Raw genomic sequence first — 16,769 nt, 5'->3', positions numbered from 1 at the left:
AGACCAAAATTAATTACAAAATCGAATAAATATTATCCATAGTCAAAATTTATTTTTAACGCCTATTTTTGTGATATAAAATGCCATTTACGTTGACGGGTCAATTGTCCATAAGAAAGGCATAAGGCTAAATTATGAAAATTTGAATAAAATAAGATTATTTAATAACTTAATTCTAAAAATAAGCTACGTGAAAACTTATTTTCCAAAATAAGTGTCCGTACATCCAAGCCTAGCCTCGGGAACATTCGCTGTTACTAACAGCGAAACATTGAAAAAAAAATAAAATAAAAGAGATTAGTTGCTGTTACTAACAACGACTTTAAGGTTAACTGGTAACTCTTTCATCTCGTCGGCTGGAATAAGGAAATAACTGGGAACTGAAAACTTAAAACACATTAAGTCGCTGTTACTAACAACGACTTAAAAAAAAAAAAAAAAAAATTAAAGTCGCTATTAGTAACAGCGAATGATCCCGAGGCTAGGCTTGGATGTACGGACGCTTATTTTTGAAATTAAGTTTTTACGGAGCTTATTTTGGGAAAAAGGTTGTTCAATTGTCTTATTTTTCTCAAATTCTCGCTAAACTATTGGGTCGTTCGGCATCCATTTCTTCAGTGGATGTGGTAAATTTATTGAGGAGTACTATGAAAAATGGAATAAAACTATTTGTTTTAAAAAACATTTCTCAAAATAAATTTCGGAAATTTTAATTTCCAAAATAAGTGTTTCTGACTTTCTGTGTCCAAGTTTAAGGTTAGGATTTATTTATTGTCACTAACAGTGACAAAAGTAAAAAAAATTTAACACGATTTTGTTTGTTATTACTTACACTGAACAAAAAAATAAAAACAATGTTCGTTTGCTGTTATTTGGGTTTTTTCCATTCAAACGTTATGACATTGTGTTTTTTTTTTTGTCGTTGTTATTTGTTTGTTGTTAGTACAACTACAAAATCGTGATAAATTTTTTTCTCTTTTTCGCTGTTAATAACAATGAACAAACTTGACTTTAGACTCTAACACGAAGACTCTTATTTTGAAAAATAAAAATTTGCCTGAAATTTTTTTTAAAAAAATCTTTTTATTCACTTACATATTTAATTATTTACCTATGTAATGTGCTCTATGCCGAAGGGTCATGGATGAATTTTGGTCAAATTTAAGTCCATAACGTTTGAACTTTATTTGCACTCATTGATTAAAGAAAAGTAGACTCTAACTCAGGTAGATCTCAGTTTATATCCATGGGTCAAAAGGCAAAGGTTATATTTTTTGTCTCTTTCATTTTGAACTATTTTTAATTTAATTTGTTCAATTAATTTTGCATCATTTTAATTTTCAATAATGGTATGATTTTTCTTATTTTAATTTCATTCATAAACTTATATTCGCTCTTATCTTAGCAATTTATTTTTATCTTGCATTTCTTTTTTTTGTCTCATTCTCCCGCCCAATTTATGTTTCTACTATAATTCACTCATTTTACAATGAGAGGCGGTCTCTCAGTTTCAGTGAGATGACCTCAAAATAAGAAGCTCATATGCTAATTATTGTATCAATTGAGTTATTTAGTCCATACTTAAAAAGTGTCTCACACTTAAATCGCCTCGTACAAAAATTTGTGTTTTATAATAAATGCAAAATGAGAGGACCAAAGGAGTACTTCCCTATAATATAATTGAGTTCTAGGATTTTAGGAATTGAGTCTATGCAGAGTGATGCTAGGTTGGTTCAATTATGTAAAAAACTTATTAATCTCTTCGTCCCTTTTACAATCTATTTGGTAATCAATAATAAATAAGAAAAATTACTATGAATAATACGACTTTTCACTGATTTCCCAACAATAATACGAACTTTCAATTTAACTACGAATAATATGAAGTTTAACATGTTTTTTCCGCTGGTATACCTGACTGGTTCGTAATCGGTAGAAAAGGTCATTTATGACCGTTGCACATCAGACTTCATCTCCTTCCTCTATTTCATTCTGTTTTGCAGATGTTTTACCTCATTTCCTCACTTTATTCTTCCATTTTAATTACTTCTTCTCGTTTTTTTTCCATTTTTATTTTCAAAGGTAAACTAATTTGATCTTGAACATGTATTCTCCTTCGTCATCATCTCAATCTAGAACATCAATTGCAAAAGGAATTTCTTTATGTAAACATGGTGTTCATGCTAAATTACAAGTAGTCAAAAAAGGAACAAGGGTTGGTGAGAGGTTTTATGGATGTGCATTTTGGACAGTAAGTATATTTTTCAATAGCTTTATTTTGTTTTATGGTAATTTTTAATTTTTTTTATCGATTAGGGTTTCATAATTTGATTTGAAATATAGGCACAAGATTGTAAATTTTTTAAGTGGGAGAAAGATGTAGACTATTCAAGTGAAATTTCTTCTTGTTTGGAAGAAGAAAAAGCTATGTTGATTAATAAAATAAGGAAATTGAAGGCCAAGAATGCAAATTTGAAAGAAAGTGAAGCTATATTGAAATTGAAAGTTGTTGAATATGTAAATGCACAAAAAGCATTAAGTTTTGCACTTGTTGCATCATGAGTTTTATTTGGATTGTTCTTATTTATGTTAAGCTAAGTATAAGAATTTGGTCATGTAATGGAACTTCATGTATTGAAAATTCAATGTAATGAAAAAGTGTAACAAAGTTTCTTCTTTTCAAAAATTATAGCTTCAATCTATACATGTTATAGCCAAAATGTTAACTTTACATACATAAGCATTCCTTACGTACAAAAGTACTAAAATGTTTTCTAAAATGAAATATTTGAACAATGTTCTAAGCCATAGATTACACCATAACGGTAACTTAATACATACAAAAGAGTTATGTTTTCCAAAAGAGCAGCAAAATGACACTTAGTCTTGCAATATCAATTCTTTGTTGTCGACGCTTGGGTTGATACTATTTCAGGAGGGTTCTTCTTTGGCTTTCCCCTTTTAGCAGTAGTGACATCACTCCTTCCGCTTGCACTACCAGTCTTACCCCCTCTACTCCCTTCCCCTCTTCTAAATGTCCTGTTGCCTTTACGTAAAGAACTAGGTTGTGCAGACATGTTGTGATGGGATAACTCTGGTGTGTTGGTTGCTACATCAACAATCTTTTTTAGTCTTCCTCTACTTCTCTTCAATGGAGGTGGTTGCTCAATCGCTTTAGCCTTTTTCGGACACTTTCTTTTGTTATGTCCAACCTTATTGCAAATGCCACATGTCATTTGAAGGTCATGTCTTGAGAGCTTTCCTGGTTTTTTAGGATCTTTATGTGGACCCTTGACTCTGTTTTTTCATGGTCTACCAGGATCAATCTTCATTGGAGGAGGATCGATAGGTTTGTCAATTTTAGGCCAATGCCTCTGTAACACCCCGGCCCCTCAGACCGCCGGTGACTACTCATGGAGACTGTAGACTAGCCCCACAAACCAACACAAGTCTTTTCAGCGCACTTTGGCTCACTCGTGCGCGCCCGGGAAAACTTCCCAAGAGGTCACCCATCCTAAGATTGCTCCACACCAAGTACGCTTAACTGTAGAGTTCTTAGCAAATGGGCTCCCATGAAAAGAAGATGCACCTTGTTGATATAAGTAGTCTATCAATCCCTTTTCAAGCTAAATCTGGGGTATTATAGCCTCTCGCCAACAAGGATTGATGTTTCCTTCATAGGCTCTCAAATAAGCCTCTTTAGTGTAGCATTGATCAACATATGACTCAGTCTCCTTATGCAAGTAAAAAATAGATGCAACTCCATGACAATATGGAGTCCCTCGTAAATCCCATTTTCTGCAAGTGCAAGTTCTATTTTTAATAACAACCTCTAAAACATCCATATAATGCGCTACTTGGAAACGAGTTGATGTTGAAGGAATGATAGTGCATTTAGCTGCTTCTTGCTTCTCTGAATCTAATGTTTTTTGTACCTTTGGACATAACAAACCCTTCCACTTCATCAATGCCTCTTCCTTTTTATTAGTCATCCTCTTCATTAGGCTTGATCTAATTTCTTCAAGCATATCTATTAAGTGATGTGATCTAGCATTCATAATGTAGTTGTTGAAAGTTTCGGCCATATTGTTCAAAATAACATCACACTTTCCTTCTACTTTGACAAAAGATGTACAAAACAAGTGTGGACCACATTTCATAAAGGCGTCAATAGCAACCGGATTTACATCCTCCATCTCACTAATTGCTTCCTCAAAATCAGCCAAGTTATATGCTTTGACACATCTCCAAAAATAGTAATTTCATCTCTTCTCCTTTGAATGACTTGTTCCAATTTGCGTAGATGTGCCTTGCACAATGCCTATGTTCTGCTTTTGGAAGCTCAAGTTGGACTGCCCTCAAAATGCTCTGTACAATAGAAAAGTGTGTTAAATGTGCATAAATAACATTAAGCTTCTTCACAGCAGTAACAACAATGCACTATATTACTATATAAATCAGTATACTAAAGTCAATATATATACACACAGTATATAAATTAGTAGCTAAATGGATGTATACCTGGTGTATATAAATCAGTAGCTAAATGGATGTATACCTGGTATATATAAATCAGTAGCTAAATGGATGTATATAAATCAATATATATACACACAGTATATAAATCAGAAATAACAGTAGAGAAGGGCGTATACCTGGTGTTCATCTGATATTACTATCAACTCTTTACCATTATCATGAGGCACACACTTCTTCAATTCATAAATGAACCATTGCCATGATTCATTGTTTTCATCCTCAACAACAGCCCAAGCCAATAGATACATTTTCTCGTTAGGGTCTCTCCCAACTGCGCTTAATAGCATTCCTCCCAAGAATGTTTTTAAAAAACAACCATCAATGCAAAATATTTTCTTACACCCACCAACCCAACCATCTTTAACCCCTTCAAAGCAAACAAAGATCTTCTGAAATGTGGGTGGATTTGTGCATGGATCAGTAACAACAATGAAGTGGCTATTAGGTTTACTTTGTTCTAAAACCCCAACATAGCTCATGAACTTCAGATAATGTTGTTTCATAGATCCATGTAACCTCCTATGTGCAGCATACTTAATCTTGTAGGCAAATCCCTTACTAATGATAATTCGAAATTCTTTCCTAACAATATCAACTAGTTCTGTAGAAGGAATGTGTGGCTTTGACTTGAATAAATTAAGTAACTGATCTGCACACCAAGAAGCTTTGAATTGACAATTAAAAGCTATGTTTCTTTGACAAGTGTGATCACCATTAACTTTCTTGACAATAAAGGAAGCTCGTGTTTTATCCCAACTAGCGTAGAGCTTAAAGGGACAACCATCAATACACCTTACACCAAGCTTATTCAATTTAGATTTGTCACTCAAACAAAATTTTACATTTCTTCCCTGATGAATTGCATATTTCCTTATCGCCTCCTTTAATTCAATTGGGGTGCTAAAAACTTGCCCAACAATCCATTTGAACTTCCTAAAAACACACTCACCCAATTTCAAAACAGAACACCCACTTGCTCTAGTTTTTCGAATGACAAATCTTAACTTTGCACAAGCTCATCTGAAATTTCATCTTCATCTACCTTCTCATGCGATAGCTCATAATCAAGATCTTGTGAATCATCCTCCTCAGATGCATCTTCATCACTTACCTTAGCACTATTACCAAAATCTGGCTCATCTTCAAAAAAATCATATTCAATAGGTATGTACTGGTTCCCACTTCCACATAAATATCACTTTGGGGTGGGTTGTTTGGTTTTTATTGATATTGTGGGGACCAGATTTTTCACTGAGGGAATCTTTTACCTTAGATGCTCTCTTAGGTGTCAAGTTTTTCCCATTTCCAACAGTGGACCAAACTTTACTATCTTTAATACCACTTTTTGATATTTCTAGAATCAACATATCTCATCATCCTTATCACTAACTACATATACAGATAATGCTCTATTTTCAACAGCTATCTTAGACATATTCCCAACACAAATATCATCAGTAACCCTCTTTAACCCTTCCAAAAAGCTAAGAGCATTAGGTAGATGATACCAAAGACAAAACTCATATTTTACCCCAAGATCCTCCTTTATAATTCCTTCTAACTAAAAAAAGGACATCTTATATGGATCTGTGGAGATGTTTTTACATATGCTATACAAATACTCAAACCCCACAACTCCTTTTTTTAATACCCCGCCATACCAAAACTTCAAAGTAATTGAATCATTCACATTAGCCTAAAAACAAGCAAAAAACACTAAATTACATTCATTTTTGAGTGAACAAACGTTTTTAATTAACATCACGCAATAATCACAGCAGTGAATGAGAAAATGGAAAGAAATTTACATCCATTTTTGAGTAAACAAACGTTTTTAAGTAGTGTCAATCAATAATCACAGCAGTGAATGAAAAAATGGAAACAAAATTACATCCAATTTCGAGTACACAGACGTTTTTACGAACCCTAATTTTTGGGACTAAAATAAAATTTAGGGATAAATAATGCAATTGAGAAGATTAAACTAACCATAGTATGCGTTTATGTAGCCCGAGTATTGCCAGCAGCATGAATGAGAAGAATAATCTTCTTCGATTTGAGTATACCAGCAGGCAACAACAGTGTTCTTTGAATTGGAAGCGTGAATGAGAGGGAAGCAGTAAAGAGTGTATACCAGCAACAAGTGTTCTTCAATTTTTCTTCCTTAATTTTATCCAAAAAAAAAAATTTAATTACCTCACCTCCATTTAGCCGGTTACAGGTAAAAAAGTATAACAGCGGAAAAAACATGTTAAACTTCGTATTATTTGTGGTTAATTGAAAGTTCGTATTATTGTTGGGAAATCAGTGAAATGTCGTATTATTTAGGGTAATTTTTCCTAATAAATAATGAAATTAATTATAGAAAGTTAGAGTAATTTTAATAAGAATATCTCTTAACAAATTCGATAAAGATACTTATTTTTCTTTGATAATCTTATTTTCTTTATAAAAGTTATTCAAATGTATTAATTGTCTGGTAATTTACAAATGAAAAATTGTTGTGAATAATTCAATCTATTTTCAATTACTTGCCAATAATCCCATATTTTGAAAATTTGTTAATAATCCAACTTTTGCTCTTAGTTTGTTGTCAATGGACCCTTCAAAGAAATGACCTACTATATCAGGTCTTATTTTCTTCCTTTTTTATAATAATTTAATCTATTTTCCATTACCTACCAATAATCCCACCTTTAATATTTTGTTCAATAATCCAATCCGCTGACCCACACCCAACCCGTTATATATATTATCTTTATCAAGTTGAAATTAACACGTTAAAATATTATAAAAAATTAATAATTGTCTTAAGTTTTTCACTTCTCTTCAAAGTAAAATACCCCTTTAATCAGTGCCAAAGAGAAATTAAGTATTTTAAAAATTGTGAATTTTTTGATAATAATTGAAGGGAAAATGTGTTAAAGAAATTAAAAAAGACTTAACATGTATGGATGAGATATGTTGGATTATTAAAAACTAGTGGCAAAGAGAAGTTGAGTATTTAGCTTCTTGAAGGTCCATTGCACTACTAAAAAACACGGAGCTTTTCGACGGAAAAACTATGGTTTTTTCGACGGTTTAACCGTCAAAAAATATATTTTCGACGGTTGACGAAGCGTCTAAAACATTGTAGTTACAAATTTTCAACGCTTTTTTTTCGACGCTTTTTACAGTGGATGTTATATATGTTTTCCGACACTTTTTACCGTGGGAAAAAAGATTTTCCACCTTAAATCCAGACCACAATCTCACATTTTTAGACACTTTGAAGCGTGGAAAATGCTGAATATTTTCGATGCTTTTTTGTGTCGAAATGCTAAATTTTTTAGACGCTTTTTCATGTGGATAGTGCTTAATATTTTAGACACTTTTATACATCTAAATGAATATAAACCCTTTAAAGCCCTTTATATCTAGATATATGCTTTAGACATTTACATGCGTTGAAAATGTATTTATTTTCCATACTATATTAAATTCATCAAACATACATAATTACTAATGAATATCATACCAAATCAATCATATCCACAAAAGTATTAGCATTTGATATTCATATACGCACATACATTCGTTGATGTAGCTTTGACCTTAAGTTTTTGTAGCTTGGTCAAAAAAGTCCAAGAAACATAGGTGCCTATTTTGATCAATATTCACATACACATATATATTCATTGATGTTTAAGAGAGCAAAATTTAAAAGTTAAAAGTTTGTCAAAAGTTGAAGGCCTGCAGAATTATTTTCATTATGTTGCAATTTCCACTCTAGTGTTAAGACCTTCGCAAAAGATGATTTGTTGGTCATAATATGAACATCAGCTGCAAAAATCAGCAACAAATCAAACAAAATGCACAAACTTTAGCCAAAATACATACTCCCCGTTTGTGATTCAAGGGAAACAATTATTTTTAAATATGGGATTACCTTTATTACCAAACTCCCCATGAATATCTATTTCATCCAATTGCAAGCAAAATTACACATAACATAAAAAAACTAGAAACTACACTTCTACCATAAGCACTAAAAAGTAATATGAAAAAGATTCGATGGATGATTAAAATAATAATGATTCTTACTTGTCCTTTGATTTTGTTATAATTGATCTAAGACAAATGCAAGCTGAGTGAGAATTTTTTGATTTTGAGCTCTTAGTTCTTCAACTTCTTCATTTTTTTTCAAAAGTTAGGAAGTAACCTCATCATTTCTTTTTTGTAATTGGGAAATAATCTCATCATTTTTTCTCATAACATCATCATTTTTTCTCATAACCTCATCACTTTTTCTCTCAACAGACAATAGGTAGGATTTGAGCCCCATAGCATCACTTGAAGTACCACCACAATCACCTATCTTGTTGTTATGTAATTGAGCTTCAATACCAAACACGTGAGATCTACTAACACCATGAACATAACCAACAACACACTGATTAGGTTTGTCTTGTTGATACATCATCTCATTAAAAACCTCTGTCTCAATCACCTCACGTGGTTGTTTCGAATCACGTAAACGTTCATTAACCCTATTTTCAGCAATGTCCTATAACAATACAAAAGTATAAATGAAATATGCAATCACATTAATCATAATGATAAATGTTTTCTATTCACTACTCTAATATACCATGAATTCTTGAGTGGATGTACCCTCTACATAACCACCACTCTTTGTAGTGTGTGTACGTTTTCACATTTCTAACACACTAGGTTCTCTGTGATTCAACTTAACCTATTTAAAAGTAACGAATTATCACAAATATAGGCATCTAAATAAAATTTAAGTAACCTAGCAACATAAAAAACAAGCAAATGCAATTGTCTCATTATAAGCAATAACAATAATTGTATTCACACTTACAAATTCAGTTTTCCATTGGGCTTAAATCTTTTGACCCTGTAGTATGTACATGATTATGCATTTCACGAGCTCTTTTTCCTAGTGTTGATAATTTCTGTCAATGTTAAATTATTAGGTTGTAACTTGGTGAATATAAAACTTAAATTTATGTTAAATTTGTTATAATACACTATGTACAAATACCTTGAACTTTTTTGAGGCCCAGTAAGAAACCAAGCTAATCCACTGCTCTTTAATCACATTTTTAGGCATATTCTCAATTATCTTCTCCTTAGTCACATTAGGCTGATAATAGTCCCTTTGAAGCTCCCACTTGTAATGCTTCCACTTCATATTTATATGTGACAATATCATTCAATGAAACTCATTTGTATCAGGTAACACAAATTTATCCTATACATATGGTGAGAATCTCTTTTGTCAAATAAGCATATGTTGAGAATAGTAATATCAAATTATAATAATAAAGAATGTTTAATGCATACCCAAACCGTTTTAATGATCCTTTGCTTGTAATGATCATCAACACGCTTCCAATTTTGTGCTCCAAGTAGACAAAAGGTTTCATCTTTTGACAATTCAGATAGAAAATGAACAAGTACAAGTCCCCCCTTCTAATTGGTTGATCATATTCATTACAATGAACAATGATCCTTCTTCCTGATGGTAAGCACCAAACATGCTTAGCAACTATAGTCCCCTCCATTATTCCTAATTTGGGAGGCTCATTCTCTATTATCTCTGCTCAATCATAAAAACAATCAATAATAAATACACAATTTGTATCAAATATGCATATGACATCAAACATCAAACAAGTCCCTAGGCTTAGTTTCAACTACATAATTCCAACCATTTTTTGATTTATCCTTAACATAAAAAACTTGTGTAGCTTGACTAGAAATAACAAATGGCTCATTAGTTAAAAAACGGCCCGTGTGAATCAACTTTGAAAAGCTCACTCGAGTTCTAGAACCACTATAGTCTATCCCAATTACTATCCACCCAATCACAACGATAAACCACGACTTTATAGGATTCAAAGTAGTCAACTTCAAGTATATCTGTTAATCTTCCATAGCGCTTAATTCCATCGGCAGCCACCATCACTCCACTATTTTGAGTTTTACGAGATCTTTCACTAGCAAATGTCTTGAACTTGAAACCATTAATCATATGACCCTTCATTCTTTTAGCATATGGACTTGGACCACAATATATTGAGACATCCTATACATATTGTATAATAATAAGATTAAAAAATTCCATATGCATACAACATGTAACAATAACTAGTTTTATTAATGTCATTCTGTTTATTGAGATGTGTATTTGAATGACATATAGAACAAAAACATAGTGTTGTTCATTAAAGCCAATGTCCTTCAATATATTTTTATTCCACACAAAATTATTTACGATAGGTTGTTCAATAATAAAGTCTTCTAATCCTTGGTCAAAATATAAAATAAAAATAAAGGATTAACAATGCACATTTCTTCAATGATTCCAAGAAATAGATAAGGGTTTTGGATCTTCATCAAATTTCCCCAAAGCCACCGACAAATAAATTAATCAACAACGCCACCACAAATACTCTCACAAATCAAAATCAAAATCAAAAGTATGTCAAATGGACCCCCTGTTTTCAATCTCTTAATAACAATCTCAACCCTTCAACACAATCAAAATCTGGATGTAACACATATACAAAGGACATGAAGAAATTCAAAGAAATGAGAGGATGTAATCAAAATCAAAATCAAAATCAAAAATCACTAACTAATCAAAATCAAAATCAAAGTCCAAAGCACATATACAAAACACAAAATGAGAGGATGTAACAAAGAAATACAAAAAATGAAGGGATAATTTATTCAAAGAAAACGACATTACAGAGGACATGAAGAAGACTGGTACACTTGAGAGTACCTGATAGTGCAATTGAGAGAATGAAGAAGACTGGTACGGGGGGGTACGGCTGCCGGAGGAAACGTTCAATTGTTCTGCCGGATGAAGACTGGAAGTCCGGTGTGCTGCCCGATGAGGAAGCACGAAAACAAACCTGATGATAATCTGGAATTGGAAGAGCGAATGAAGAGAATGATAATGAAGAGGACAGACGTGCTTACGGAGGAAGAAGAACGAAAACAAACCTGATTTGAGGATGATGATTGCTGCGCGTGTGGAGGCGAATTGAAGAATAGGGTTTCTCCTTCTCCCTTGCTGTTGACTGATATGTGAGGAATTGAAGGAGGCGGTTTCGTTTATGTCTGAATTGAAATTTTAAGACCCGCGTTTTGATACTATTTTTTTAAGAATTTTTAATGCCAGTTTCTTTTTTTTTTTTGGACGCTTTTTCTTTGTTAAATTTCAACTCATTTAAGCGTCGAAAATAAAGCGTCAAAAATCACCGTTTTTTTAGGCGGTTGTTCAAGTGTCTAAAACCAAGCTTTCATAAACTCTATGTTTTTAGTAGTGTTGGCAACAAAATGCAAACAAAAGTTGAATTATTAAAAAAAATTTCAAAATGTGGGATTATTGGCAGATAATAGAAAATAAGTTGGATTATTATAAAGGAAAAGAAAATGAGAGTTAACCTGATACAGCAGGTCATTTTCTAAAGGGTCTATTGGCAACAAATTGAAAACAAATGTTAGATTATTACAAAATTTTCAAAAAATAAAATTATTAACAGATAATTAAAAAGAGGTTGAATTATTCACAATAAATTTTCCATTTACAAATATTTCTCCAAACCATCTTTTCATAAAAAATTATGAAGTGTGTTACTAAAGCCTAGATGACGAAACTCACATAATTCTTTGTAAGTCTCAACTGCACCAATTAATTTTGCATTTAATTCCAATTTAATTAAATGATATATCAATAAATTTTATATTTCCTTCAGTTCAATTCAATGCTATGAACCACCCCTCCTTACCTATTCCACCTCCACCTTCCCCCTCCTTAATATTTATATTTGCTATTAATCAATAAATTTTATAAATTATAATAATTTCCTAAAATAAGTTGTCAATTGTTAATATTCGTTCTTTTCCTTAATCTAAATAAATTGTGATTATGTTTTCGTATATAATAAAAGTAGTAATGTCTGTTACAAACCTGTCAGAAGGGGAGTTTGGTGAGACCATTTGGTGCCCACCGCCCACACAAGGCCCTCTAAAACGTGTGGATATTTTGTGAGGTCAGTGTTCAACGTGATAATAAAATACTAATTATTCTTTTCAATTTCATAATAATATAAAATAAAATAGTCAGATTTGTATTAAATTATAAACAGTAATATTGGACTATTGGTTTGGAATCTTAATTATAACCATTGAAACAAATTTAACGTTTACACAAGCTAAACGACAAGGTACCAAAAATTTGGCAAATGAGATCAGAGAAAGTGTAAATGTTAAGTTAGAATGAGATAGAGACAAAAATTAGAGTCAGGATTTAAATTAAAACGAAGTAAAATAAGATACATGAAGTATTACTTTGGAAAAAACGACATAATGAGAGACACTATAAAGGTAGAAGAAAAATACATCACTTCAAGTGGATGATTTAAATACCTTAGGTTTATATAGAAGTGCAGTGGAGACATCAAACATATTGTAGCCCATAAAATTAAATGTGGTTGGTAAAAATGGAGAGCGGTTAGGGGAATATGATGTGATCAAGGTGTGCTCTTATAGCTAAAGAGTAAGTTTTATTGAACGATCTAACCCAACCCTACTAATGATAGAATTGGTAGAATGATTGGTTGTCATTTCATTTCAAAATGAAAAAATAAATACAAGAGTAATGTTGGAGAGCAAGGAAACTAGCTACAAGAGTAATGTTAGAGAGCAAGAAAACTAGTTACAAGAGTAATCTTTGAGAGTAAGGAAATTAGCTAATTACAAAATAGTTAGCAAAAATAAAGATTTACAAATTATGCACAATATTCTATTCTATTAACTAAATGGATTCAAACGTTGGACTTTTAAAAAGGACCATAGGAGGAAGATATGAGAAGCAAAAATGCAAATGCTATGATGAATGAGTAGACCTTGAGAGATATGATTCGAAACAATGATACACAAAAGGGTTTAAAGGCTATAAATATCGAGGAAAAGATAAAAGAGAATCTTTTAGCGAATTTTTAAAGAAGATAAAAAGTTGCAGCTCAAAAGATTTAAAAAGAGGGCGATGTACTAAAGAGGACTTAAAGAATTGGAGTGGAAAAGAATGACATGAAGAAGAATTAATATAAATGACCATTGAAACTGGTTCTACTTATTTATTTTATTTATAGGCATTTAACATATCTTTCCCGTGTAGTTACGTCTCTTTATCTTTCTCGAGCTGGGGGATTTCTTTGACCGCGCTCTCCTTTATGGGTATGAGTTGCCGCCGTCCTTCCCTCTTCAGACCTTATCTATAGTTTTTCTATAAACGAAATACATTGGATAGGATGATGATGACTAGTGTATCGATGGTTTTGCAATAACCTACATACTTTGTACTTAAGGTTTACCTGCCATCTGTAATTGATTTTAATTGCTTAGTTGTTGGTTAACCACTTGACCTACAATTGCATATTATGAATTCTGAATTTTTGGTGGACTTAGAAAACAACATTTAAAAATTATTTATGTTATGTGTACTTTCGAATATAAATGAGTAATAATGATGTGTAAAATATTAGTTTGACAATTTGTGTGAGTTTTTCAAGGTAGTGATGTAAGTAATTCCTTATGTTACATTATGATTATCTTACTATTTATTCTAGATTTAATCGTATATTTTTATAATATTAAGTTTTTATAATTTTTAGATAATTATAGTTTAATATATAAATAATTAAAATAATACATTAAATGGTGTAAAAAAATTTAAATGTAACAAGTATAATAGAATGGAGAAAGTATCACATCACATAACAATAATGACATATTTTATTAAGGAGTATTATGTTTAATGCAATAATTAAATTTATTATTTACTTAAGAGTCTAAAAAAAATAAAATGTCACATGTAACTAAAAGGTTGTATAGTGATCATATGAAAAAAAGTTTTTTTTATTTATTTTATATATTCCAAACATTTTTTTTATATAAAAATCAACTTGTAGGATTTAACAAAATATATGGCACATATTAAGAGTACCAAAGTGGGGTAGCTTAAATAATAAGTGTGCATCCATTAAATATTAAAGGAAAATAATCAACTTCTTTTATCTTTTGAAAACACCATTTTCCTACATATATATAGAGTATATTGGATTGGATTGGAATTCTCATGTAGTTCATCTACCACACTTAAATTCCGAATAATAAGCAAGAAAATTACTAAACAAATTAAATGTTTGGTCATCTCAAGTCACAATTCATAACATAGAAATATTAATTAAAGGTTGATGATAGATGTACCAAACTATTATGACTTATAACTAATAACTATACAATAATTTTTTTTGGATTATAGAATATGATGAGTAAAGGGGTGGACCAAATTAAAAATTAATTGCATAATATTTTTTGGAAAAATGATATTTTTCCAACTAAAAAAAACTGATTTTTTTCTATTTATTAATTATTATTATTATTATTATTTGGTTGGGGCTAATACCCTCGTGCATTGCTAGAACGAAGAAGATACAAGCAAGAAGAATCCTACTATAAATTTAAAAAGTTAAATATAAAATAAAGTAAAAGAACAACATAACTTGTTGACCTAAACATCATTAAACTTATATATATTCGACTCATAAAAATTATAATTAATGTTTAAAAAATTAATAAACTTAACAATACTACCTTAACATAATTCATTAAAAAGAAATGACATGGCTGAAACTCTAACTTGTCGCATTAAACATGTCTAATTATATCGCGTTAAACATGTCTGATTATAAACTTATAATGTTCTAGTTTAATTCTTTGATTTTTTTGAATCTACCATTATTGCTACAATTTTTTTTGTTATTGTTATTATTATGATTATTGTCATGCACGAAATCGAGCAAAACGGTACTCTTACATTTGGGGCACTTGGGATCATCCTCTAATAGCATGACATACATTAGGCATCTTGGACACCCTACCAACACCATAGGGCTCGATTCCGGGCTGCTCATCGATATGTCCGACGATAAACACGAGCTCGGGGGCGATATCGAGGATGATCGGGTTGGCGATTCCATCATCGAGGTCGCCCCAATAGTTGAGCTTGGTGGTGATAAGTTCAACTTCAAGTCCAATTTTGGTATGTTGTTACTTCCTTGCCTTCTACTCATGGTTTCTTCACTTGTTATTTGATCCTCCAAACTCCTCTTTTGCTTACTCTAATTAATAAATAAATAATAGTAATAATAATTAATAATCAAACTAATGAAATGAAAAATTGAAAAGGAATTAACATGCATCGTAAATTATAAATCTAAAGTATAATAATATACACAAATTATCGTGTGAGGCGGTCTTAGTATGAGGCAGTCTCAACATGAAACGCTCTCTAACTATATACGGACTAAAAGTCTAATTAATATAATTATTAACATATGAGTAAAGTAGCTCGATATATATTCTAAAATACGTGAACTAAGCCACAACCCATTGATTTTTGTTTTTTGAATATAAATTATCAAAACAAATATTATTATAAAACGGTAAATAACTTTTAAAAATTGTGATAATTTAATTTAGATTAATAATTGCTTAGATCATTATCATTTATGTAATAAACTTGATATTAAAAGTTATTATAATGGATAGTGGTTGATTTTAGCTCAAATGATCACCTTTTATTCTTGTATATTAGAATCTTATTAATTTATGAAGCTGTGAAAGTAATTAAAAACTATGAATTTCAAGAGTAAAGCAAACCAATAAAAAAAAATAATTAATCACACAATTAGCAAAAAAATAGATAGATAAAAAATTAATATGAAGAGTAATATATGTATATATAATAAAAACCTTGGTGTCAAAGGAGGTGTTTTCAAATTTGTGAAGAGATGAAGATTGATTGATATGAAAGAGATCAAGGGTAATAGGATTAGGAATAACCTTAGAGATTAGAAGATGATCATCATCATAATCATGATGAATTTCATGCAAGTTACTACTAATTATATAGGGTTTATTTTTGGGTTGAGGGTGTGGGTTTTCAAGTTGAAAGGACATTTTATAGAAGGGAATTTAAGAGAGAGCAAAAAAAATGGTTTGAGAATTAAATTATGTAAAGAGAAGATAGAGAGAGAAAGAAGAAGAATAAGAAATGAGGTTTAAAGAAGAGAGAGAGTGAAAAAGAGTAGTAAATAATGCAATTTATAATTTGGTGCATGGTAGAACAAGAAATTAATTTTTAG

General features: G+C 31.1%; 2 protein-coding genes and 1 long non-coding RNA gene across 12 annotated transcripts; all 3 read right to left on the bottom strand.

Annotated features, from left to right (window-relative positions):
- Positions 1-4,227: 4,227 nt before the first annotated feature.
- LOC130813663 (uncharacterized) lies at positions 4,228-6,746 on the bottom strand. Its single transcript, XM_057679506.1, has 5 exons — positions 6,741-6,746; positions 5,905-6,100; positions 5,582-5,679; positions 4,656-5,468; positions 4,228-4,368 (listed from the first exon to the last, which is right to left on the bottom strand). The coding sequence occupies exons 1-5, from the start codon at positions 6,744-6,746 to the stop codon at positions 4,228-4,230; spliced, it is 1,254 nt and encodes a 417-aa protein (XP_057535489.1).
- A 729-nt stretch (positions 6,747-7,475) lies between these two features.
- Positions 7,476-14,175, bottom strand: LOC130814131 (uncharacterized). Of its 9 annotated transcripts, none has more exons than XR_009042313.1 (5): positions 11,560-14,164; positions 11,336-11,479; positions 9,587-10,144; positions 9,170-9,497; positions 7,479-9,085 (listed from the first exon to the last, which is right to left on the bottom strand). It is a non-coding gene; the product is annotated as an uncharacterized LOC130814131 (long non-coding RNA). The 9 variants fall into 9 exon arrangements; XR_009042312.1 differs by having other exon boundaries at positions 7,479-9,274; positions 9,404-9,497; positions 11,560-14,155; XR_009042310.1 differs by having other exon boundaries at positions 7,479-9,497; positions 9,587-9,730; positions 9,889-10,144; positions 11,560-14,146.
- Positions 14,176-14,428: 253 nt separating this feature from the next.
- LOC130814130 (protein GL2-INTERACTING REPRESSOR 1) lies at positions 14,429-16,685 on the bottom strand. Of its 2 annotated transcripts, none has more exons than XM_057680154.1 (2): positions 16,468-16,685; positions 14,429-15,743 (listed from the first exon to the last, which is right to left on the bottom strand). In XM_057680154.1, exons 1-2 carry the CDS (start codon positions 16,582-16,584, stop codon positions 15,327-15,329), a joined length of 534 nt encoding a protein of 177 aa, XP_057536137.1. In that variant the 5' UTR covers positions 16,585-16,685; the 3' UTR covers positions 14,429-15,326. The 2 variants fall into 2 exon arrangements, with proteins under 2 accessions (XP_057536137.1, XP_057536136.1); XM_057680153.1 differs by having other exon boundaries at positions 14,430-15,743; positions 16,378-16,685.
- Between the last annotated feature and the right edge of the window lie 84 nt (positions 16,686-16,769).

Source organism: Amaranthus tricolor, chromosome 5 (genome assembly GCF_026212465.1).
Source record: "Amaranthus tricolor cultivar Red isolate AtriRed21 chromosome 5, ASM2621246v1, whole genome shotgun sequence".
NCBI lineage: Eukaryota > Viridiplantae > Streptophyta > Magnoliopsida > Caryophyllales > Amaranthaceae > Amaranthus > Amaranthus tricolor.
The sequence above is the reverse complement of the archived record's forward strand: the minus strand, read 5'-3'. Positions and strand labels throughout refer to the sequence as shown.

Bases quoted from the DNA above. Each gene is read 5' to 3' on its own strand.
- LOC130813663 (XM_057679506.1), bottom strand. The intron at 5,680-5,904 runs GTTGATTCTAGA...ATTTTTTTGAAG, and splicing joins TGATAAGGATGATGAGATAT to ATGAGCCAGATTTTGGTAAT. The intron at 4,369-4,655 runs GTATACGCCCTT...TCTATTGTACAG, and splicing joins TAATATCAGATGAACACCAG to AGCATTTTGAGGGCAGTCCA.
- LOC130814130 (XM_057680153.1), bottom strand. From the start codon at position 16,584: ATGTCCTTTCAACTTGAAAACCCACACCCTCAACCCAAAAATAAACCC. The intron at 15,744-16,377 runs GTTTTTATTATA...TTTATTAATTAG, and splicing joins ACACCTCCTTTGACACCAAG to AGTAAGCAAAAGAGGAGTTT.